Source organism: Sphaeramia orbicularis, chromosome 4 (assembly GCF_902148855.1).
Source record: "Sphaeramia orbicularis chromosome 4, fSphaOr1.1, whole genome shotgun sequence".
NCBI classification, from domain to species: Eukaryota; Metazoa; Chordata; class Actinopteri; order Kurtiformes; family Apogonidae; genus Sphaeramia; species Sphaeramia orbicularis.
Window position 1 is genome coordinate 19300957 of NC_043960.1, and position 26598 is coordinate 19327554.

At 42.8% G+C, this 26598-nt stretch overlaps 1 protein-coding gene across 1 annotated transcript in view; it reads left to right on the plus strand.

The window, feature by feature from the left end:
* Positions 1 to 25896, plus strand: part of dspb (desmoplakin b) — a 63236-nt gene extending 37340 nt beyond the window's left edge. The window contains exons 24-26 of the mRNA XM_030132577.1: positions 1965 to 3329; positions 4059 to 7685; positions 8414 to 25896. Of these exons, the coding sequence (XP_029988437.1) occupies positions 1965 to 3329; positions 4059 to 7685; positions 8414 to 25828 (22407 nt within the window). The 3' untranslated portion in view covers positions 25829 to 25896. The remainder of the gene's footprint in view (positions 1 to 1964; positions 3330 to 4058; positions 7686 to 8413) is intronic.
* The last annotated feature ends 702 nt before the right edge of the window (positions 25897 to 26598 follow it).

Genomic DNA, 26598 nt, shown 5'->3' on the forward strand with positions numbered 1-26598 from the left:
TCACAGAAACCCAGACCAAAGAGAAACTGAAGCTTGAAGAACAACTGAAGATGATACGTATTGACTTTCAGAAGGAGAGTCAAGAGCAGAGTCAAGCTAAACAAAATATCAACAAACTTCAACAGCAAATCAAGGATCTCCAAGCTGTAAGAGAGGGATTGGAATGCCAGGTGGAGAACATGAAGAAGAACAACCAAGAAGAAGTTACCAGAAGAAAACAGGTTGAAGCAAAGCTGCAAAAAACCATTGTGACTATGACAGAGTACACCACCACCATCAAGACACTTCAGCAAAGCCAAACACAAGCCAGTGCATCAGAAAAGAAAGTTGAAGAAGAACGTCTTAGACTGACGAGGGAGCTGGAGAATAGTGTGAAACAAAACAAAACAACTTCAGAGCGTGTGATCCAGCTGAGCACAGAGCTTAAAGCCCTGCAGCAACAACTTGTTCAGTTGGAGACTCATGTTAAAGAGGTAAACCTGCGAAATGAGGGCCTTTCCCGAACTATAGAAGAGAAAAGTAAGGCACTGAATGACAACTGTGCTGGGCTTCAAAGGCTGAAGGAGACAATAGAAACCCAAACCAAGGAGAGACTGAAGCTTGAGGAGGAACTAAGAGCGGCAAGACATGAAAAAGAAGAGCTCAAGAGGGCCAAGCAAGGCAGTGATGCTCAGTTTTCCTCCCAGATTACTGCCTTAGAGGTCCAGCTGCAGGCTAGTGAACGCAGCAATGTAGACTTCCGCAACCTGGTGTCAGAGATCTCATCTGAGAGGGAGAAACTCAAAGTGGAGACTAAGATTATACAAAAGCAGGCCACCGAGGTACATGGAAGTTTGCCACTTAGTCCTGGAGTGCTCTCATCTTTCCAAATCAAAGTCCTAGTTTGGAACAATGAAGTAGCTGTCTTTAGCTTACTTGCATGCCTGAACATCTATAGATTCCCTTTAGACATGTTCCATCTGTTCCGTCTGATTTGAACACATACAACCGCATGTGTTTGAATAAACCTGCATGTCAGTTACTTGCATGCAAACACAATCAGCGCCTCTCTCTGCCTCAGTCCACTGTCTAGTTGCTGAGAAATGTCCAGTATGCATGCTTTTTTGCATTTGCACTATCAAAGAGATTTGATCCACCAGTTGACTGGTCTAAAAAGGTTTTGTCTTGTTTTTTGTCTTGTAGCATGTTTGATTATCTTGATGGTTTTCAATATATTGTCTGTAAACTTGGAAAACAGCACATTCGCTAAAAAATAGTGAGAAATAATCCTAATAATTGAACCACTCCCCCTTGCTTTTTGGAACAATCAATCAGGTATCATCAGTTATTTTCTTTTTGTGCTGTTTTGCAAATTTGCAGAACACAGAGGGTAACTCTTCTGAGCTGAACAAAATAATTGATTCTGCTGTTTTATTTGAATTGTAGTGGTAGTAATTAATCAAATAATGTAGTACTGCTGAAATAATTATTTTGCAGGATTGGGAAAGTTGATTTCACAATGACAATCCATAGCTACTTGATTTTTTTTTCATAAATTTGTTCTGTTGTTATGTAAATTATTTTCTGTAATACCATTCACTGTATACTGTTACTTCCCAATCCTGTAAGACACTGTCTTGTTTATGTTTTCAAATGGGGGTTAGAATATATAGAGAGTGATATACACACTTGCTAAGAATTTGAACTCATATGTTACAGTCAAGGTGATAATACCTATTCAGTGTGCTATTATTGAAATCACTAAACAGCTTTGGTGACTATTCTTCTGCTAGAAGAATTTCTAGCAAGTGTGTATGTTTATTCTAAAGTTGTGCTAGTGCAAGTATAACAGTAGCATCATAGTCATAGCATCATCCCAACCGATTCTATTGTGTTAGTAAGTGTGATTCTCTAAATACTATAAGTTTACAGTTGCATACCTAAGCTGACTAAACTTTTGTCTCTTTCCTTATTTTTCTCTGCAGACAACAGCTCTGGTGAAATCCCTTCAGTCACAGTATAATGATATTGTGAGTGAGAGAGATGCTCTTCTCAAGAAACTGCATATATCAGAAAAAGACAAAAGTCGCATGCAAAGACTAGAGGAGGATCTTGCTCATATGAAACTATCACTAGATTCTGAGCTTCGAAATAAACAACGTTTACAAGAGGACCATGACAGAGTGAAGAGGGATGTGAGTTACTGGAAGGACCAACATGATAGTAAGCAGAGTGTGATGAGACAGTATGATTCAGACAAGGAGCGTCTGGAGAGAGAAAAGAACTCTTTGAAAAGTGAGGTAGAGCGGCTGATGAGAGAACTCAGGGAGCTTGAGGACACATATAAAAGTAGGCTGTCTACACTCCAGAAGGAAGTAAAAGAAGTTACTGTGGTCAGACAAACCATGGAGACTGAGCTGAAGAAGGCTAGAGAGCCCCCAACCTTGGATCCCAACACCTTGATTTTTGATGGTGTCCGCAAACCAGTAACAGCAAAGGACTTGCTTGACTGTGATGTGTTGGATAAACCAACATTTAACCAACTTGTAAAGGGGAATAAGACAGTGCCTGAAGTATCTGTTGACAAAAAGGTCAATCTCAAAGGAACAGGCCCGATAGCTGGTGTGGTGATTGAAAGTCCAAAAGGTCCACGATCTATTAAAGAACCTCTGAACAAAATGACTTTCACTGAAGCAAAGAAGGCAAATCTCCTTCCACCCGATAGTGTTGATCTGTTACTGGATGCTCAGGCTGCCACAGGACACATCATTGATCCTAGAACTAATCAGAAGTTGACAGTTGAGGAGGCATGTAATCAAGGTGTAGTTGATGATGAGGACAAAGAAAGGTTACTTGCAGCAGAGGCGGCTGCTATAGGATATGGTGGTCCTGGCAGAAGCAAGCCTCTTTCCGTATTTCAGGCCATGAGAAAAGGATTGATTGACAAGAACACAACTCTGCGTCTGTTACAAGCTCAGGAGTCAGTTGGGGGAATTTTAGATCCAATCCTTAGTGTGTTTCTTCCCAAAAACACTGCCATTGAGCGTGATCTGATCAATGATGACATATACCGAGCTCTGAATCAGAGGCCTGAACTCTACCTAGACCCAGAAAGTGAGGAGGGTACAACCTACATGGCAATGAAGAGAAGGTGCAAGGTGGATCCACACACAGGCCTACTGCTTCTTCCTGTCCCTGAAAAACTTGACCCATCCAAATTGATATTTGAGGGGGTTCGGAAACCTGTCACGCACAAGCAGTTGCTTGATTGTGGTGTTCTAGACAAGCCCACATTTAAAGATCTAGAAAAGGGGAAAAAGTCTGTTCCAGAGGTGTCTGCAGACAAAATTGTCAATCTGAAAGGGACAGGGCCAATTGCTGGGGTTATTGCTGGAAATAGAGGCAAACTGTCTTTGTCAGAAGCCAAGAAACAAATGCTCCTGCCTGCAGATAGTGCAGATTTGCTACTTGAAGCACAAGCAGCCACAGGCCACATCATTGACCCTAGAACAAATCAGAAGCTGATAGTAGAAGAAGCATGTGCTAAAGGACTTGTGGACATAACAGATCGAGACAAATTATTGGCAGCAGAGGCAGCTGCAGTGGGCTACAAAGATCCAACTTCAGCCAAGCCTCTCTCAGTATTTGATGCCATGAAGAAGGGACAAATTGACAATAACACTGGGTTACGTCTTCTGCAGGCCCAGGAATCTGTTGGAGGAATTTTGGATCCAAATCTCAGTGTGTTCCTCCCCCATGACACAGCTATTAAGCGCAATCTTCTGGATGAAAATACACGGCATGCTCTAAACCAATGTCCTGAGTGCTATATTGACCCAGAAACTGAACAAGATGTCACCTACGACAATTTAAAGAAAAGATGTAAGACAGAGCCTCACACAGGCCTGCTACTTTTGCCCGTCACTGAGAAGCTAGACCCTTCTGAACTGATATTCGAAGGTGTCAGGAAGCCTGTCACATCCAAGCAGCTGCTTGATTGTGGTGTTTTGGATAAGCCCACATTTAAAGATCTAGAAAAGGGGAAGAAATCTGTTCCAGAGGTGGCCATAGACAAAAAGGTCAGTTTAAAGGGGACTGGGCCAATTGCTGGGGTTATAGCAGGAAATCAAGACAAAATGTCTTTGTCAGAAGCTAAAAAAGAAATGCTCTTACCATCAGATATTGCAGATTTGCTACTGGAAGCTCAGGCTGCTACAGGCCACATCATTGACCCCAAAACCAATAAAAAGTTGACAGTAGAAGAGGCATGTGCTAAAGGAGTGGTGGATAGAAGTGATCGAGACAGATTACTGGCAGCAGAAGCCGCTGCTGTAGGTTACAAAGACCCCAATTCAGCCAAGCCTCTCTCTGTATTTGAGGCCATGAAAAAGGGACAAATTGACAATAAGACTGGTCTACGTCTTCTGCAGGCCCAGGAATCTGTTGGAGGAATTTTAGATCCAAATCTCAGTGTGTTCCTCCCCCATGACACAGCTATTAAGCGCAATCTTCTGGACAAAATGACTCAGCGTGCTCTAAACCAAAATCCTGAGTGTTATATTGACCCAGAAACTGAACAAGAGGTCAGCTATGACGCATTAAAGAAAACATGCAAGAAAGAGCCTCACACAGGACTGCTACTTTTGCCTATCACAGAAAAGCTACACCCTTCCAAACTAGTATTTGATGGTGTTCGGAAACCTGTCACATCCAAGCAGCTACTTGATTGTGGTGTTTTAGATAAGCCCACATTTAAAGATCTAGAAAAGGGGAAGAAATCTGTCCCTGAGGTGTCTGTAGACAAAAAGGTCAATCTTAAAGGGACAGGGCCAGTTGCTGGAGTTATAGCTGGAAATAAAGGCAAAATGTCTTTGTCAGAGGCCAAGAAACAAATGCTTTTACCATCAGACATTGCAGATCTACTACTGGATGCTCAGGCTGCCACAGGTCACATCATTGACCCCACAACCAACAAGAAGCTGACAGTAGAAGAGGCATGTGCCAAAGGGGTTGTAGACATGAGAGACAGAGACAGATTACTGGCAGCAGAGGCAGCTGCTGTAGGCTACAAAGATCCTAGTTCGACTAAGCCTCTCTCAGTGTTTGAAGCCATGAAGAAGGGAAAAATTGACAATAACACTGGGCTACGTCTTCTACAGGCCCAGGAATCTGTTGGAGGAATTTTGGATCCAAATCTCAGTGTGTTCCTCCCCCATGACACTGCTATTAAACGCAAACTTTTGGATGACGACACACAGCATGCTCTAAACCAATGTCCTGAGTGCTACATTGACCCAGAAACAGAACAAGATGTCACCTATGACAATTTAAAGAAAAGATGTAAGACAGAGCCTCACACTGGCCTGCTTCTTTTGCCCATCACTGAGAAGCTAGACCCTTCCAAACTAATATTTGATGGTGTGCGTAAGCCAGTCACAGCACAAAAATTACTTGACTGCGGAGTCCTAGATAAGCCAACATTTAACCAACTCATAAAAGGGGAGAAAACTGTGCCAGAGGTTTCTGAAGAAAAAAAGGTCTTTCTAAAAGGAACTGGATCAATTGCTGGTGTGGCAGCTGGACCCTTAGGAAAAATGTCTTTATCAGAGGCAAAAAAACAGAAGCTCATGCTCCCAGACAGTGCAAATTTGCTACTAGATGCCCAGGCTGCAACAGGTCACATCATTGACCCAACAACCAACCAGAAGCTCACAGTAGATGAGGCATGTGCCAAAGGAGTGGTGGACACTCGGGATCGAGAAAGGCTCTTATCAGCTGAAGCTGCTGCTGTTGGCTACCGGGATTCTAGGACAGCCACACCTCTATCAGTGTTTGAGGCTATGAAAAAGAAAATTATTGATGAAAAAACTGGGTTACGTCTTTTGCAGGCTCAGGAGTCTGCAGGGGGCATACTAGATCCCATCCTTAGTGTGTTCCTCCCTAAAGACACAGCTATAAAACGCAATCTTTTGGATGATACCATTTGTAAGGCCTTGAAACGGAGTCCAAAATGTTACATTGATCCAGACACTGAGGATGATAGTACTTATGGGGATTTGAGAAGAAAAAGCAAAGTAGATTCTCCCACAGGCCTGATACTTTTGCCAATAAACGAAAGGAAAGATCCATCACAACTTTTCTTTGATGGGGTCCGCAAGCCAGTCTCTGCAAAACAGCTATTTGAATCTGGAGTGCTTGACAAACCAACATTAAATGAGTTAGTTAGAGGTGAGAAAACTCTTCCAAAGGTTGCTGAGGAAAAGAAGATCTATCTAAAGGGGACTGGCTCCATTGCTGGAGTGATAGCTGGGAAAGAAGGAAAATTGTCATTTTCTGAAGCAAAGAAAAAGACTCTGCTGTCCCAGGAAATTGCAGATTTATTATTAGAAGCTCAGGCTGCAACAGGTCACATCATTGACCCGAAAAACAATCAGAAGTTAACAGTAGAAGAGGCCTGTTCCAAAGGAGTAGTGGATATAAGAGATCGAGACAAATTATTGGCAGCAGAGGCAGCTGCTGTGGGCTACAAAGATCCCACTTCAGTGAAACCTCTTTCAGTATTTGAAGCCATGAAAAAAGGACTAATTGACAATACCACTGGCGTACGTCTATTACAAGCCCAGGAGTCTGCTGGGGGCATTTTGGATCCGAATCTGAGTGTATTCCTCCCTAAAGATACAGCTATTAAACGGAATCTACTGGATGAAAACACCCGTAATGCTTTAGACCAGAGTCCAAAATGTTACTTTGAACCAGAAACTGAGCAGGATATGACCTATGGGGCATTAAAGGAAAAATGCACCACAGAACCTAAAACAGGCCAGAAACTGTTACATATCTCTGAGAAGATTGATCCCTCAAAACTGATCTTTGATGGTGTTCGTAAGCCAGTGACAGCAGAGGAGTTACTGGATTGTGGCATCCTGGATAAACCAACACTTAACAAACTAATGAAGGGAGAGAAAACCATCCCAGAGGTTTCTGAGGAAAAGAAGGTCTTCTTAAAAGGCACTGGTTCAATTGCTGGTGTGGAAGCTGGACCTTCAAGGGCATTGTCCTTTACAGAGGCAAAGAAACAAAAAATGGTGTCTCCTGACAGTGCTGACATGCTTTTGGAAGCCCAGGCAGCCACTGGTCACATCATTGACCCGACAAAAAATCAGAAGTTAACAGTAGAAGAGGCATGTTCGAAAGGAGTAGTGGATATAAGAGATCGAGACAAATTATTGGCAGCAGAGGCAGCTGCTGTGGGCTACAAAGATCCCACTTCAGTGAAACCTCTTTCAGTATTTGAAGCCATGAAAAAAGGACTAATTGACAATACCACTGGCGTACGTCTATTACAAGCCCAGGAGTCTGCTGGGGGCATTTTGGATCCGAATCTGAGTGTATTCCTCCCTAAAGATACAGCTATTAAACGGAATCTACTGGATGAAAACACCCGTAATGCTTTAGACCAGAGTCCAAAATGTTACTTTGAACCAGAAACTGAGCAGGATATGACCTATGGGGCATTAAAGGAAAAATGCACCACAGAACCTAAAACAGGCCAGAAACTGTTACATATCTCTGAGAAGATTGATCCCTCAAAACTGATCTTTGATGGTGTTCGTAAGCCAGTGACAGCAGAGGAGTTACTGGATTGTGGCATCCTGGATAAACCAACACTTAACAAACTAATGAAGGGAGAGAAAACCATCCCAGAGGTTTCTGAGGAAAAGAAGGTCTTCTTAAAAGGCACTGGTTCAATTGCTGGTGTGGAAGCTGGACCTTCAAGGGCATTGTCCTTTACAGAGGCAAAGAAACAAAAATGGTGTCTCCTGACAGTGCTGACATGCTTTTGGAAGCCCAGGCAGCCACTGGTCACATCATTGACCCGACAAAAAATCAGAAGTTAACAGTAGAAGAGGCATGTTCGAAAGGAGTAGTGGATATAAGAGATCGAGACAAATTATTGGCAGCAGAAGCAGCTGCTGTGGGCTACAAAGATCCCACTTCAGGTAAACCTATTTCAGTATTTGAGGCCATGAAGAAAGGACTAATTGATGAGAAGAAAGGGCTACGTCTCTTGCAGGCCCAGGAGTCTGCTGGAGGAATTTTGGATCCCATTCGCAGTGTGTTCCTCCCGAAAGATGAAGCTATCAAACGCAATCTTATAGATGAAAAGACCCGTAACGCTTTGAAACAAAGTCCAAAATCTTACATTGATCCAGAAACTGAGCATGATGCGACTTATGAGGATTTAAAGGAAAAATGCACAACAGATCCTAAAACAGGCCAGAAACTGCTGAAAATCTCTGAGAAGATTGATCCCTCAAACCTGGTCTTTGATGGGGTTCGTAAGCCTGTCACAGCAGAGGCGTTATTGGACTGTGGCATCCTGGATAAACCAACATTTAATAAACTAATAAAAGGAGAGAAAACCATCTCAGAGGTTGCCGAAGAAAAGAAAGTCTTCTTAAAGGGCACTGGTTCGATTGCCGGTGTGGAAACTGGACCCTCTAGGGCATTGTCCTTTACAGAAGCAAAGAAACAAAAAATGGTGTCTCCTGACAGTGCTGACAAGTTATTGGAGGCCCAGGCAGCCACAGGTCACATCATTGACCCCAAAAACAATCAGAAGCTAACAGTAGAAGAGGCATGTTCCAAAGGAGTCGTGGATATAAGAGATCGAGACAAATTATTGGCAGCAGAAGCAGCTGCTGTGGGCTACAAAGATCCCACTTCAGGTAAACCTATTTCAGTATTTGAGGCCATGAAGAAAGGACTAATTGACAGTAAGACAGGTCTGCGTCTCTTGCAGGCCCAGGAGTCTGCTGGAGGTATTTTGGATCCCATTCGTAGTGTGTTCCTCCCAAAAGATGAAGCTATCAAACGCAATATTTTGGATGAAAAGACCCGTAACGCTTTAAAACAAAGTCCAAAATCTTACATTGATCCAGAAACTGAGCACGATGCGACCTACGAGGATTTAAAGGAAAAATGCACAACAGATCCTAAAACAGGCCAGAAACTGCTGAAAATCTCAGACAAGATTGATCCCTCAAACCTGATCTTTGATGGCGTTCGTAAGCCAGTCAAAGCAGAGGAGTTACTGGATTGTGGCATCCTGGATAAACTAACATTTAATAAACTAATAAAAGGAGAGAAAACCATCCCAGAGGTTGCTGAAGAAAAGAAAGTCTTCTTAAAGGGCACTGGTTCAATTGCCGGTGTGGAAACTGGACCCTCTAGGGCATTGTCCTTTACAGAGGCAAAGAAACAAAAAATGGTCTCTCCTGACAGTGCTGACAAGTTATTGGAGGCCCAGGCAGCCACAGGTCACATCATAGACCCCAAAAACAATCAGAAGCTAACAGTAGAAGAAGCCTGTTCCAAAGGAGTAGTGGATATACGGGATCGAGACAAATTATTGGCAGCAGAAGCAGCTGCTGTGGGCTACAAAGATCCCACTTCAGGTAAACCTATTTCAATATTTGAGGCCATGAAGAAAGGACTAATTGACAATAAGACTGGGCTGCGTCTTTTACAGGCTCAGGAGTCTGCTGGAGGTATTTTGGATCCTGTTCGCAGTGTATTCCTCCCAAAAGATGAAGCTATCAAACAAAATCTTTTGGATGAACCGACCCGTAACGCTTTAAAACAAAGTCCAAAATCTTACATTGATCCAGAAACTGAGCATGATGCGACCTATGAGGATTTAAAGGAAAAATGCACAACAGATCCTAAAACAGGCCAGAAACTGCTGAAAATCTCAGACAAGATTGATCCCTCAAACCTGATCTTTGATGGTGTTCGTAAGCCAGTCAAAGCAGAGGAGTTACTGGATTGTGGCATCCTGGATAAACCAACTTTTAATAAACTAATAAAAGGAGAGAAAACCATCCCAGAGGTTGCTGAAGAAAAGAAAGTCTTCTTAAAGGGCACTGGTGCAATTGCGGGTGTGGAAACTGGACCTTCTAAAGCATTGTCCTTCACAGAGGCAAAGAAACAAAAAATGGTGTCTCCTGACAGTGCTGACAAGTTATTGGAGGCCCAGGCAGCCACAGGTCACATCATAGACCCCAAAAACAATCAGAAGCTGACAGTAGAAGAGGCCTGTTCCAAAGGATTAGTGGACATAAGGGATCGAGACAAATTATTGGCAGCAGAAGCAGCTGCTGTGGGCTATAAAGATCCCACTTCAGGTAAACCTATTTCAGTATTTGAGGCCATGAAGAAAGGACTAATTGACAATAAGACTGGGCTGCGTCTTTTGCAGGCCCAGGAGTCTGCTGGAGGTATTTTGGATCCTATTCGCAGTGTATTCCTCCCAAAAGATGAAGCTATCAAACAGAATCTTTTGGATGAAAAGACCCGAAACGCTTTAAAGCAAAGTCCAAAATCTTATACTGATCCTGAAACTGAGCATGATGTGACCTACGAGGACTTAAAGGAAAAATGCACAATAGATCCTAAGACAGGCCAGAAATTGCTGAAAGTCTCAGAAAAGATCGATCCCTCAAACCTGATCTTTGATGGTGTTCGTAAGCCTGTCACAGCAGAGGAGTTACTGAATTGTGGCATCCTGGATAAACCAACATTTATTCAACTAATGAAGGGAGAGAAAACAATCCCAGAGGTTTCTGAGGAAAAGAAAGTGTTTTTAAAAGGCACTGGTTCAATTGCAGGTGTGGAAGCTGGACCTTCAAGGGTAATGTCCTTTACAGAGGCAAAGAAACAAAAGTTGGTCTCTCCTGACAGTGCTGACAAGTTATTGGAGGCCCAGGCAGCCACAGGTCACATCATTGACCCTAAAAACAATCAGAAGCTAATAGTCGAAGAGGCCTGTTCCAAAGGAGTAGTGGATATAAGAGATCGAGATAAATTACTGGCAGCAGAGGCAGCTGCTGTGGGCTACAAAGATCCAACTTCAGCCAAACCTCTTTCAGTATTTGAGGCCATGAAGAAAGGACTGATTGACAATAAGACTGGGCTGCGTCTCTTACAGGCCCAGGAATCTGCTGGAGGCATTTTGGATCCCATTCGCAGCGTGTTTCTCCCAAAAGAAGAAGCTATCAAACAAAATCTTTTGGATGAAAAGACCTGTGGTGCTTTAAAACAAAGTCCAAAATCTTACATTGATCCAGAAACTGAGCATGATGTGAGCTATGAGGATTTAAAGGAAAAATGCACAACGGATCCTAAAACAGGCCAGAAACTGCTGAAAGTCTCAGAGAAGATTGATCCTTCAAAACTTATATTTGATGGTGTTCGAAAGCCAGTCACAGCAGAGGAATTATTGGATTGTGGCATCCTGGATAAACCAACATTTAACAAACTAATGAAGGGAGAGAAAACCATCCCAGAGGTTGCTGAGGAAAAGAAGGTCTTTTTAAAAGGCACTGGTTCAATTGCTGGCGTGGAAACTGGACCTTCAAAGGCAATGTCCTTTACAGAGGCAAAGAAACAAAAAATGGTGTCTCCTGACAGTGCTGACAAGTTATTGGAGGCCCAGGCAGCCACAGGTCATATCATTGATCCTAAAAACAATCAGAAGCTAACAGTAGAAGAGGCCTGTTCCAAAGGAGTAGTAGATATAAGAGATCGAGACAAATTATTGGCAGCAGAGGCAGCTGCTGTGGGCTACAGAGACCCTACTTCAGCCAAGCCTCTTTCAGTATTTGAGGCCATGAAGAAAGGACTAATTGATGATAAAACTGGGCTCCGTCTCTTACAGGCCCAGGAGTCTGCTGGAGGCATTTTGGATCCAATTCGCAGCGTGTTTCTTCCAAAAGATGAAGCTATCAAACACAAACTTCTAGATGAAAAGACCTATAATACTTTAAAACAAAGCCCAAAATCTTACATTGATCCTGAAACTGAGCATGATGTCAGCTATGAGGATTTAAAGGAAAAATGCACCACAGAGCCTAAAACGGGCCAGAAACTGCTCAAAATCTCTGAGAAGATCAATCCCTCAAACCTGATCTTTGATGGTGTTCGTAAGCCAGTCAAAGCAGAGGAGTTACTGGATTGTGGCATCCTGGATAAACCAACATTTAATAAACTAATAAAAGGAGAGAAAACCATCCCAGAGGTTGCTGAGGAAAAGAAGGTCTTCTTAAAGGGCACTGGTTCGATTGCTGGTGTGGAAGCTGGACCTTCAAAGGCAATGTCCTTTACAGAGGCAAAGAAGCAAAACTTGCTGTCTCCTGACAGTGCTGACAAGTTATTGGAGGCCCAGGCAGCAACAGGCCACATTATTGATCCCAAGAACAATCAGAAACTAACAGTAGAAGAGGCATGTTCCAAAGGAGTAGTGGATATAAGAGATCGAGACAAATTATTGGCAGCAGAGGCAGCTGCTGTGGGCTACAAAGATCCTGTTTCAGCTGAGCCTCTTTCAGTATTTGAGGCCATGAAGAAAAAACTAATTGATAATAAGACAGGACTGCGTCTCTTGCAGGCCCAGGAGTCTGCTGGAGGCATTTTGGATCCCATTCACAGCGTGTTCCTCCCAAAAGATGAAGCAATCAAACGCAATCTTTTGGATGAAAAGACATGTAATGCTTTAAAACAAAGCCCAAAATCTTACATTGATCCAGAAACTGAACGTGATGTGAGCTATGAGGATTTAAAGGAAAAATGCACAACGGATCCTAAAACAGGCCAGAAACTGCTGAAAGTCTCAGAGAAGATCGATCCCTCAAACCTGATCTTTGATGGTGTTCGTAAGCCAGTCAAAGCAGAGGAGTTACTGGATTGTGGCATACTGGATAAACCAACATTTAATAAATTAATAAAGGGTGAGAAAAGCATCCCAGAGGTTGCTGAGGAAAAAAAGGTTTTCTTAAAGGGCACTGGTTCAATTGCAGGTGTGGAAGCTGGACCTTCAAGGGCAATGTCGTTCACAGAGGCAAAGAAACAAAAACTCATGTCCCCTGACAGTGCTGACAAGTTGTTGGAGGCCCAGGCAGCAACAGGCCACATTATTGACCCCAAAAACAATCAGAAGCTAACAGTAGAAGAGGCATGTTCCAAAGGAGTAGTGGATATAAGAGACCGGGACAAATTATTGGCAGCAGAAGCAGCAGCTGTGGGCTACAAAGATCCTGTTTCAGCTGAGCCCCTTTCAGTATTTGAGGCCATGAAGAAAGGACTAATTGACAATAAGACTGGGCTGCGCCTCTTGCAGGCCCAGGAGTCTGTTGGTGGCATTTTGGATCCCATTCGCAGTGTGTTCCTCCCAAAAGATGAAGCTATCAAACGCAATATTTTGGATGAAAAGATCCGTACTGCTTTAAAACAAAGTCCAAAATCTTACATTGATCCTCAAACTGAGCATGATGTGAGCTATGAGGACTTAAAGGAAAAATGCACCACAGATCCTAAAACAGGCCAGAAACTGCTCAAAGTCTCAGAGAGGATCGATCCTTCAAAACTGATCTTTGATGGTGTTCGTAAGCCAGTCACAGCAGAAGAGTTACTGGATTGTGGCATCCTGGATAAACCAACATTTAACAAATTATTAAAGGGAGAGAAAACCATCCCAGAGGTTGCTAAGGAAAAGAAAGTCTTTCTAAAAGGCACTGGTTCAATTGCTGGTGTCGAAGCTGGACCTTCAAAAGCAATGTCCTTCACAGATGCAAAGAAACAAAAACTGATTTCTCCTGACAGTGCTGACAAATTATTGGAGGCCCAGGCAGCCACAGGCCACATCATTGATCCTAAAAACAATCAGACGCTAACAGTAGAAGAGGCATGTTCCAAAGGAGTAGTGGATATAAGAGATCGAGATAAATTATTAGCAGCAGAAGCAGCTGCTGTGGGCTATAAAGATCCTGTTTCTGCTGAGCCACTTGCAGTATTTGAGGCCATGAAGAAAGGACTAATTGACAGTAAGACTGGGTTACGCCTCTTGCAGGCCCAGGAGTCCGTTGGAGGCATTTTGGATCCCATTCGCAGTGTGTTCCTCCCAAAAGATGAAGCTATCAAACATAAGCTTTTGGATGAAAAGACCTGCAATGCTTTAAAACAAAGTCCAAAATCTTACATTGATCCAGAAACTGAGCATGATGTGAGCTATGAGGATTTAAAGGAAAAATGCACAATGGATCCTAAAACAGGCCAGAAACTGCTGAAAGTTTCAGGGAAAATCAATCCCTCAGACCTGATCTTTGAAGGTGTTCGTAAGCCTGTCACAGCAGAGGAGTTACTGGAATGTGGCATCCTGGATAAACCAACATTCAATAAACTAATGAAGGGAAAGAAAACCATACCAGAGGTTGCTGAGGAAAAGAAGGTCTTTTTAAAGGGCACTGGTTCAATTGCTGGTGTCAACATTGGACCTTCAAAGACAATGACCTTTACAGAGGCAAAGAAACAAAAATTGATGTCCCCTGACAGTGCTGACAAGTTATTGGAGGCCCAGGCAGCCACAGGTCACATCATTGACCCTAAGAACAATGAGAAGCTAACAGTAGAAGAGGCATGTTCCAAAGGAGTAGTGGATATAAGAGATCGAGACAAATTATTGGCAGCAGAAGCAGCTGCTGTGGGCTACAGAGATCCTACTTCAGCCAAGCCTCTTTCAGTATTTGAGGCCATGAAAAAAGGACTGATTGAAAATAAGACTGGGCTGCGTTTCTTGCAGGCCCAGGAGTCTGCTGGAGGCATTTTGGATCCCATTCGTAGCGTGTTCCTTCCAAAAGATGAAGCTATCAAACGCAATCTTTTAGATGAAAACACCCGAAACGCTTTAAAACAAAGTCCAAAATCTTATATTAATCCAGAAACTGAGGATGATGTGACCTATGAGGATTTAAAAGAAAAATGCACCACAGAACCTAAAACAGGCCAGAAACTGCTAAAAGTCTCAGAGAAGCTTGATCCCTCAAAACTGATGTTTGATGGTGTTCGTAAGCCAGTTACAGCAGAGGAGTTACTGGATTGTGGCATCCTGGATAAACCAACATTTAATAAACTAATTAAGGGTGAGAAAACTGTCCCAGAGGTTGCTGAGGAAAAGAAGGTCTTCTTAAAAGGCACTGGGTCAATTGCTGGTGTGGAAGCGGGACCTTCAAAGGCAATGTCCTTTACAGAGGCAAAGAAACAAAAACTGATGTCTCCTGACAGTGCTGACAAGTTACTGGAGGCCCAGGCAGCCACAGGTCACATCTTGGATCCTGAGAACAATCAGGAGCTAACAGTAGAAGAGGCCTGCTCCAAAGGAGTAGTGGATATAAGAGATCGAGACAAATTATTGGCAGCAGAAGCAGCTGCTGTGGGCTACAGAGATCCGACTTCAGCCAAACCTCTTTCAGTATTTGAGGCCATGAAGAAAGGACTAATTGACAGTAAGACAGGTCTGTGTCTCTTGCAGGCCCAAGAGTCCGTTGGAGGTATTTTGGATCCCATTCGCAGCGTGTTCCTCCCGAAAGATGAAGCTATCAAACGCAATCTTTTAGATGAAAAGACACGAGATGCTTTAAAACAAAGCCCAAAATCTTACATTGATCCTGAAACTGAGCATGATGTGACCTATGAGGACTTAAAAGAAAAATGCACAACAGATTCTAAAACAGGCCAGAAACTGCTAAAAGTCTCAGAGAAGCTCGATCCTTCAAAACTGATCTTTGATGGTGTTCGTAAGCCAGTCACAGCAGAGGAGTTACTGGATTGTGGCATCCTGGATAAACTAACATTTAACAAATTAATAAAGGGTGAGAAAACTGTTCCAGAGGTTGCTGAGGAGAAGAAAGTCTTCCTAAAAGGTACTGGTTCAATTGCTGGTGTGGAAGCGGGACCTTCAAAGACAATGTCCTTTACAGAGGCAAAGAAACAAAAACTAATGCCTCCTGACAGTGCTGACAAGTTATTGGAGGCCCAGGCAGCTACAGGTCACATCATTGATCCTGAAAACAATCAGGAGCTAACAGTAGAAGAGGCCTGTTCCAAAGGAGTAGTGGATATAAGAGATCGAGACAAATTATTGGCAGCAGAAGCAGCTGCTGTGGGCTACAGAGATCCTACTTCAGCCAAACCTCTTTCAGTATTTGAGGCCATGAAGAAAGGACTAATCGACATTAAGACAGGTCTGCGTCTCTTGCAGGCCCAAGAGTCCGTTGGAGGTATTTTGGATCCCATTCGCAGCGTGTTCCTCCCAAAAGATGAAGCTATCAAACATAATCTTTTGGATGAAAAGACACGTAATGCTTTAAAACAAAGTCCAAAATCTTACATTGATCCAGAAACCGAGCATGGTGTGAGCTATGAGGATTTAAAGGCAAAATGCACAACAGATCCTAAAACAGGCCAGAAACTGCTAAAAGTCTCAAAGAAGCTTGATCCCTCAAAACTGATCTTTGATGGTGTTCGAAAGCCAGTTACAGCAGAGGAGTTACTGGATTGTGGCATCCTGGATAAACCAACATTTAATAAATTAATAAAGGGTGAGAAAACTGTTCCAGAGGTTGCTAAGGAAAAGAAGGTCTTCCTAAAAGGTACTGGTTCAATTGCTGGTGTGGAAGCTGGACCTTCAAAGGCAATGTCCTTTACAGAGGCAAAGAAACAAAAGCTGATGTCTCCTGAGAGTGCTGACAAGTTATTGGAGGCCCAGGCAGCAACAGGTCACATCATTGACCCTAAGAACAATCAGGAGCTAACAGTAGAAGAGGCCTGTTCCAAAGGAGTAGTGGATGTAAGAGATCGAGACAAATTATTGGCAGCAGAAGCAGCTGCTGTGGGCTACAGAGTCCCTACTTCAGCCAAGCCTCTTTCAGTATTTGAGGCCATGAAGAAAGGACTAATTGACAGTAAGACAGGTCTGCGTCTCTTGCAGGCCCAGGAGTCTGCTGGAGGCATTTTGGATCCCATTCACAGCGTGTTCCTCCCGAAAGATGAAGCTATCAAACGCAATCTTTTAGATGAAAAGACATGTAATGCTTTAAAACAAAGTCCAAAATCTTACATTGATCCCGAAACTGAGCATGATGTGACCTATGAGGACTTAAAGGAAAAATGCACCACAGAACCTAAAACAGGCCAGAAACTGCTAAAAGTCTCAGAGAAGCTCGATCCTTCAAAACTGATCTTTGATGGTGTTCGTAAGCCAGTCACAGCAGAGGAGTTACTGGATTGTGGCATCCTGGATAAACCAACATTTAACAAATTAATAAAGGGTGAGAAAACTGTCCCAGAGGTTGCTGAGGAAAAGAAAATCTTCCTAAAAGGCACTGGTTCAATTGCTGGTGTGGAAGCGGGACCTTCAAAGACGATGTCCTTCACAGAGGCAAAGAAACAAAATCTAATGCCTCCTGACAGTGCTGACAAGTTATTGGAGGCCCAGGCAGCTACAGGTCACATCATTGATCCTGAAAACAATCAGGGGCTAACAGTAGAAGAGGCATGTTCCAAAGGAGTAGTGGATATAAGAGATCGAGACAAATTATTGGCAGCAGAAGCAGCTGCTGTGGGCTACAGAGATCCTACTTCAGCCAAACCTCTTTCAGTATTTGAGGCCATGAAGAAAGGACTAATTGACAGTAAGACAGGTCTGCGTCTCTTGCAGGCCCAAGAGTCCGTTGGAGGTATTTTGGATCCCATTCGCAGCGTGTTCCTCCCAAAAGATGAAGCTATCAAACACAATCTTTTGGATGAAAAGACACGTAATGCTTTAAAACAAAGTCCAAAATCTTACATTGATCCAGAAACCGAGCATGATGTGAGCTATGAGGATTTAAAGGCAAAATGCACAACAGATCCTAAAACAGGCCAGAAACTGCTAAAAGTCTCAAAGAAGCTTGATCCCTCAAAACTGATCTTTGATGGTGTTCGAAAGCCAGTTACAGCAGAGGAGTTACTGGATTGTGGCATCCTGGATAAACCAACATTTAATAAATTAATAAAGGGTGAGAAAACTGTTCCAGAGGTTGCTAAGGAAAAGAAGGTCTTCCTAAAAGGTACTGGTTCAATTGCTGGTATGGAAGCTGGACCTTCAAAGGCAATGTCCTTTACAGAGGCAAAGAAACAAAAGCTGATGTCTCCTGAGAGTGCTGACAAGTTATTGGAGGCCCAGGCAGCAACAGGTCACATCATTGACCCTAAGAACAATCAGGAGCTAACAGTAGAAGAGGCCTGTTCCAAAGGAGTAGTGGATGTAAGAGATCGAGACAAATTATTGGCAGCAGAAGCAGCTGCTGTGGGCTACAGAGTCCCTACTTCAGCCAAGCCTCTTTCAGTATTTGAGGCCATGAAGAAAGGACTAATTGACAGTAAGACAGGTCTGCGTCTCTTGCAGGCCCAAGAGTCCGTTGGAGGTATTTTGGATCCCATTCGCAGCGTGTTCCTCCCAAAAGATGAAGCTATCAAACACAATCTTTTGGATGAAAAGACACGTAATGCTTTAAAACAAAGTCCAAAATCTTACATTGATCCAGAAACCGAGCATGATGTGAGCTATGAGGATTTAAAGGCAAAATGCACAACAGATCCTAAAACAGGCCAGAAACTGCTAAAAGTCTCAAAGAAGCTTGATCCCTCAAAACTGATCTTTGATGGTGTTCGAAAGCCAGTTACAGCAGAGGAGTTACTGGATTGTGGCATCCTGGATAAACCAACATTTAATAAATTAATAAAGGGTGAGAAAACTGTTCCAGAGGTTGCTAAGGAAAAGAAGGTCTTCCTAAAAGGTGCTGGTTCAATTGCTGGTATGGAAGCTGGACCTTCAAAGGCAATGTCCTTTACAGAGGCAAAGAAACAAAAGCTGATGTCTCCTGAGAGTGCTGACAAGTTATTGGAGGCCCAGGCAGCAACAGGTCACATCATTGACCCTAAGAACAATCAGGAGCTAACAGTAGAAGAGGCCTGTTCCAAAGGAGTAGTGGATGTAAGAGATCGAGACAAATTATTGGCAGCAGAAGCAGCTGCTGTGGGCTACAGAGTCCCTACTTCAGCCAAGCCTCTTTCAGTATTTGAGGCCATGAAGAAAGGACTAATTGACAGTAAGACAGGTCTGCGTCTCTTGCAGGCCCAAGAGTCTGCTGGAGGCATTTTGGATCCCATTCACAGCGTGTTCCTCCCGAAAGATGAAGCTATCAAACGCAATCTTTTAGATGAAAAGACATGTAATGCTTTAAAACAAAGTCCAAAATCTTACATTGATCCCGAAACTGAGCATGATGTGACCTATGAGGACTTAAAGGAAAAATGCACCACAGATCCTAAAACAGGCCAGAAACTGCTGAAAGTCTCTGACAAGATCAATCCCGCAAACCTGATCTTTGATGGTGTTCGTAAACCAGTCACAGCAGAGGAGTTACTGGATTGTGGCATCCTGGATAAACCAACATTTAATAAACTAATTAAGGGTGAGAAGACAGTTCAAGAAGTTTCTGAGGAAAAGAAAGTCTTCTTAAAGGGGACTGGATCAATTGCTGGTGTAGAAGCGGGACCTTACGGAGCAATATCCTTTACAGAAGCAAAGAAAAGGAAAATTTTGTCACCTGATAGTGCTGACATGTTATTGGAGGCTCAGGCAGCCACAGGTTACATAATTGACCCTAAAAACAACCAGAAGTTAACAGTAGAGGATGCATGTTCCAAAGGATTAGTGGATATAAGAGATCGGGATAAATTACTGGCAGCAGAGGCAGCTGCTGTGGGCTACAAAGATCCTACTTCACCCAAGCCTCTTTCGGTATTTGAGGCCATGAAGAAAGGAATAATTAACAATAAAACTGCACTACGTTTGTTGCAAGCACAGGAGTCATCTGGAGGCATTGTGGATCCCAACCTCAGTGTTTTCTTCCCTAAAAATGAAGCAATTAAACGCAGTCTTTTAGATGAAAACACTCACAAAACATTAAAACAAAGTCCAAAATGTTACATTGATCCAGAAACTGAGCATGATGTGACCTATGAGGATTTAAAACAAAAATGCACAACAGATCCTAAAACAGGTCAGAAACTGTTACAAGTCACTGACAAGATCGATCCATCCAAACTGATCTTTGAAGCCCTTCGTAAGCCAGTCACAGCCCAACAGTTACTGGATTGTGAAATCCTGGATAAACCAACATTTAACCAACTAACAAAGGGGCAGAAAAGTGTCCCAGAGGTTTCTGAAGAAAAGAAGGATTATCTGAAGGGGACAGGTTCAATTGCTGGTGTTGTCGCTGGACCTTCAAAGAAAATGTCCTTCACAGAGGCAAAGAAACAAAAACTGATGTCTCCTGACAGTGCTGACAAGTTATTGGAGGCCCAGGCAGCCACAGGACACATCATTGACCCTCAAAACAATCAGAAGCTAACAGTAGAGGAAGCATGTGCCAAAAGAGTTGTGGATGTTAGAGACAGAGACAAACTACTAGCAGCAGAGGCAGCTGCTGTGGGCTACAAAGACCCTACTTCAGCCAAGCCTCTTTCAATATTTGAGGCCATGAAGAAAGGATTAATTGACAATAAGACTGCATTACGTCTTTTACAGGCCCAGGAGTCTGTTGGAGGTATTTTGGATCCGGAACTCAGTTTGTTCCTGCCCAAAGATACAGCTATTAAGCGCAAACTTTTGGATGATAAGACTCAGAATGCTTTAAAGCAGAGCCCTAAATGTTACATCGATCCAGAAACTGAACATGACATCAGTTATGAGGATTTAAAGAAAAAATGCACAACAGATCCTCACACAGGCCAGAAACTGTTACATGTCCCTGAGAAGATTGATCCCTCAAAAGTGACATTTGAAGCTGTTCGCAAACCAGTCACAGCAGAGGAGTTACTGGATTGTGGAATCCTGGATAAACAAACGTTTAACAAAGTGACAAAGGGGGAGAAAGCTGTCCCAGAGATTTCTAAGGAAAAGAAGGACTTCTTACAGGGGACTGGATCAATTGCTGGTGTGATAGCTGGGGGTTCAAGGATAATGTCTCTGACAGAGGCGAAGAAACAGAAAATTATATCTCCTGATAGTGCTGACTTGCTGTTACAGGCCCAGGCAGCCACAGGTTACATCATTGACCCCAAAAACAATCAGAAGCTAACTGTAGAAGATGCATGTACCAGAGGAGTAGTGGATATAAGAGATCGAGACAAATTATTGGCAGCAGAGGCAGCTGCTGTGGGCTACAAAGATCCTACCTCAGCCAAACCTCTTTCAGTATTTGAGGCCATGAAGAAAGGACTAATTGACAATAAGACTGGGCTGCGTCTCTTGCAGGCCCAGGAATCTTCTGGAGGCATTCTGGATCCCATTCTCAGTGTGTACCTCCCCCATGACACAGCTGTTAAGCGCAAACTTTTGGATGAAAATACTAAGAAATCTTTAAAACAGAGTCCAAAGTGTTACATCGATCCAGAAACTGAGCAAGATGTCAGCTATGTGGCTTTAAAGGAAAAATGCACAACAGATGTTCACACAGGCCAGAAACTGTTGCAAGTCTCTGAGAAGATTGATCCCTCAAAACTGGTTTTTGATGGTGTTTGTAAGCCAGTCACAGCAGAACAGTTGCTTGACTATGGGGTCCTTGATAAACCAACATTAAACCAACTAAGAAAGGGGGAGAAAAGTATCCAAACATTTTCTGAGGAAAAGAAAGTCTATTTAAAGGGCACTGGCTCCATTGCTGGTGTTGTAGCTGGACAGTCAAGGATAATGTCCTTTACAGAGGCAAAAAAACAGAAAATTCTGTCTCCTGAAAGTGCTGATATGCTATTGGAGGCCCAGGCAGCCACAGGTCAGATCATTGATCCCAGAAATAACCAGAGGCTAACAGTAACACAGGCATGTACCAAAGGTCTAGTTGATGTAAGAGATCGAGACAAATTATTGGCGGCAGAGGCAGCTGCTGTAGGCTACAAACACCCTACCTCAGCCAAACCTCTTTCAGTATTTGAGGCCACAAAGAAAGGAATAATTGACAGTAAGACTGCACTACGTCTTCTGCAGGCACAGGAATCTGTTGGAGGCATTTTGGATCCCAATCTCAGTGTATTCCTCCCTAAAGATGAAGCTATAAAACACAATCTTTTAGATGAAAACATTCGCAAAGCTTTAAAAGAAAGTCCAAAATGTTACATTGATCCAGAAACTGAGAACCATGTCAGCTATGAGGATTTAAAGAAAAAATGCTTGACAGATCCTAAAACAGGCCAGAAATTGTTACAAGTCTGTGAGAAGATTGATCCTTCAAAACTGATCTTTGATGGCATTCGTAAGCCAGTGACTGCAGAGCAGTTATTGAATTGTGGGCTTCTGGATATATCAACATTTAACCAACTAATAAATGGAGAGAAAACTGTTCAAGAGGTGTCTGTGAAAATTAAGGATTTTCTCCAGGGGACAGCCACAGTTGGTGGTGTTGCAGCTGGGCCTTCAAGGATAATTTCCTTAACAGAAGCAAAGAAACAGAAAGTTTTGTCTCCTGATAGTGTTGACCTGTTATTGGAGGCTCAGGCAGCCACAGGTCAGATCTTTGACACTAAAACCAATCAGAAATTAACAATAGAGGAGGCATGCACCAGGGGTATTTTGGATATGAAAGATCGGAATAAATTACTGGTAGCTGAGGCAGCTGCGGTCGGCTACAAAGATCCTACATCATCCAAGCTTCTTTCAGTTTTTGAGGCCATGAAGAAGGGAATAATTGACAGCCAAACTGGGCTACGTCTACTGCAGGCCCAGGTGTATGTCGGAGGAATTTTGGATCCCAATTTTAGTGTGTTCCTCCCCACAGATGCAGCTATTAAACGCAATATTTTGGATGAAAGCACCTGGATCATTTTAAGGAAGAATCCTAAATGTTACATTGATCCATTCTCTGGGCAGGATATCAGCTACATGGCCTTGATGGAAAAATGCCAGACAGATCCTCACACTGGCCAGAAAGTGTTTAAAGCGTGGGTGGAGAGTGATTCCTCCAAACTGATCTTTGATGGTATTCATAACCCAGTCACTGCACAACAGTTATTGGATTGTGGCATCTTGGATAAGTCAACATTTAACCAACTCATGAAGGGAGAGAAAACTGTCAAAGAGGTGTCGATAGATAAACAAGTATTTCTCAAAGGAACAGGCTCCATTGCTGGTATTGCAGGTGGACCATTAAAGAAAATGTCATTTCAAGAGGCAAAGAAACAGAATATCATATCCCCTGAAAGTGCTTGCATGCTAATGGAAGCCCAGGCAGCCACGGGTCAGATCATTGACCCTACAACAAAGCAGAAACTGACAGTAAAAGAAGCATGCGCCATAAGAGGACTGGATGACAAAGATAAGTCAAGGTTGGTTGTAGCTGAGGCTGCTGCTACTGGATTTAAAGACCCACATTCTGCCAATATCCTGTCAGCTGGCCAGGCCATGAGGAAAGGATTAATTGATAAACAAACAACCTTGCGATTGCTTCAGGCCCAAGAGGCTGCAGGGGGTATTTTGGACCCTGTCCTTGGTGTCTTCCTCCCGAAAGATGTTGCAAGGCATCGAAATCTCATAGATGAGGACCTATACCAGGCACTGAATCAGTGTCCTGAATGCTATGTGGATCCAGACACCCAACAATTGACTAGTTATGTGTCTCTTAAGAAAAAATGTAAGGTAGATCAAAGCACAGGACTTTTACTTCTTCCTGAACCAGAAAATCTGAAGAAAGTAACTGTCCAGGGGCTTCGGAGCCAGGTGTCAGTCACAGATTTAGTTGACGCAAACCTACTGAAACAATCTGATGTAGAGCTACTGATGAGTGGCAAATTGACAAGCCAAGATGTTGAGGACCGCTTGCGTTCTTACTTAAGGGGTTCAGCCTGTATAGCAGGAGTTTATGATGAGGCCAGTGATAAGGTGATGCCTCTTTACCATGCCATGAAGGCTGGTCTGCTGCGACCAGGTACAACTTTGGAACTGCTTGAAGCACAAGCTGCATCAGGTTTTATCATTGATCCTGTCAACAATGATTACCTAACTGTAAGTGATGCCTACAGTAAAAAATTGTTTGGGCCAGAGTTCAAGGACAAGCTGCTCTCAGCGGAGAGGGCTGTAACTGGTTACAAACTGCGTGGCACAGACGAAGTCCTCTCCCTTTTTGAGGCCATAGAGAGAGGTGTTATTGAGAAAGGCCATGGCATCCGTCTACTCGAGGCTCAGATTGCAAGTGGTGGCATCATTGATCCTAAACATAGCCACCGCATTGATGTGGAAGTAGCCTATCAAAAAGGTTACTTTAATGAGGAAATGAATGAGATTCTGACTTACGAAGGAGATGACACTAAAGGCTTCTTTGATCCAAACACACAAGAAAACCTAACATATCTGGAACTTCAGAAACGATGCATTGCAGATAAAAAGACTGGCCTTACGCTCCTGCCAATCCTGGACAAGAAAAAGCATGAGTCAACTCTGAAGAACACTCTGAGAAAGAGGAGAGTCATAATTGTGGACCCAGAGACTAACAGAGAGATGACTGTACATGAAGCATATAGCAAAGGCTACATTGACCATGAAACCTTTCTGGAGCTGTCTCAGCAGGAGTGTGAATGGGAAGAGATCACAATCACAGATCCAGATGGTTCCACCCGGCTTGTTATTGTTGACAGAAAGACTGGGAGAGAGTATGAGATCAGTGAACTACTTGAACGAGGAGTAATTGATCAAACCATTTTGGATCAGTATCGCTCACGCACCATCACCCTTACTCAATTTGCAGATATCATCAGTGATAAGACCAAATTTGGATCAATGTCTGCTACAAAATCATCAATAGCCCCAAGCACATCTTCATTGACATCTTCCACATTTATTTCAAGTTCAGCATCCATCGGTACATCATCCCCAGTATTTACTTCAGGAGATTCAGCATCAATGGGTACATCTACAATGACATCTTCACAGTTTACTTCATCAAACCAAGCTTCCTCAGTTACCCCTTCAATGACATCTTCATCATCTGTTGTGTCAAGATCTTTGTCACCTACTCTTACTAAAATGACCACAATGAAAACTACCACAGTAAGAGAGCAAAGCACTTCATTTAGTACAGTGGGACAGGACTCACCAGACTCCCGTAAGCACATATCCAGTATTTCAATATCTCTGGCCTCCCCTGTTGAAACAGTAGGTGAACAGAACCCTGTGGGTGCCATTTTTGATACAGAGACTCTAGAGAAGATATCCATTACTGAGGCTCTAAACCGTGGACTGTTGGATTTGATCTCTGCTCAAAGGCTACTAGAGGCCCAGGCCTGCACTGGAGGAATAATTGATCCTGCAACTGGCCGTAAGGTCAGCATCCAAGAGGCGTCCCGCTTGGGCTTAATAACAGGTGACATGGCCACCAAGCTTAAGCCTGCCCAAAAAGCATACTTTGGCTTTGAAGATGTTAAAACGAGGAAGAAGTTGTCTGCTGCTGAAGCAATAAAGGAGATGTGGCTTCCATATGAGGCAGGCCAAAGATTCATGGAGTACCAGTTTGTAACAGGTGGGCTTTATGACCCAGAAATGGGTTGCAGAAGAAACATAGAAGATGCTTTGAGAATGGGCTGGTTGGATGGAAGAACAGCTCAGAAGCTCCAAGACACCAAAAACCACACAAAGAACTTAACATGCCCCAAGAGCAAACTCAAGATCTCTTACAAGGAAGCTCTCGACAGTTGCCTAGTGGAGGAAGACACGGGGGTGAAAATGCTCCAAGCGTCATCAGTATCCTCCAGAGGTATCAGCAGTCCTTATAATGTCTCATCTGCCCCGGGATCTGCTACAGGCTCCAGAAGTGGCTCACGACGAAGCTCCCGCAGAAGCAGTGTGGACCTTGGATCCCCCTCCTCCACAGTAGTCACTCGCTTCACTTACAGCAGCTTCAGCAGCTTTTCATCCCATAGATAAGCCAAGACAGAGAACCTTCTTTTTGCAAAAAAAAAAAAAAAAAAAAAAAAAAGTTAGAAAAACTGAATTTTGTGTTGCGCATTGTTTAGGAGGTAACAAATTGAATGTTAACTCTTTAACTTTTAAATTTTTCTGTTTTTACAGTTTAAGGAAATTGGCTTGGTGTTGCTATGCTTTTATAATACTTCAATTCAAATGAATGAGCACTACAAGAAACTACTTTTTAAATTGAAGTTACAAAGTGTTAATTCTAACCATTATGGGTATTTTGATGGAAAACACAGTGTATGTTAATACATAGGCTGTTATTTTAATCCTTAAAATTATTTCTGGTTTGTTTGCTTACACATATTTCCAATATATTTTCCAAAAACTCTCCAAGGATTGCAAGTCATTTATTTAGCTTTTGAAATGATATACAGTCTCTATTTTCTGCAGGTACTGAGGCAAGGTGACAATGTGTTTGTTGGATTATCTAACTACCTTTTAGTAATGAGTCACCATTGGTTTCTTGCACTTAATTGCATCTGGTGTTGTAACGCTTTCTCAAAATAAAGGCTAATCTTTTTACGTTCACTTAAACATGACTGTTCATTATTCCTTTTTTTTTTTTTTTTAATTACACTTTAATATTATAAGCTACAGTTTTAATGAATATTTACCTTCATTTGATGGTGTTAAACACTAAAAAATAGTTTGACAGGTACATATAAATTGTCCTCATGATTGTAGGCCTTGAGAGATGTTATGGTACTATGAGAGTACTTTAA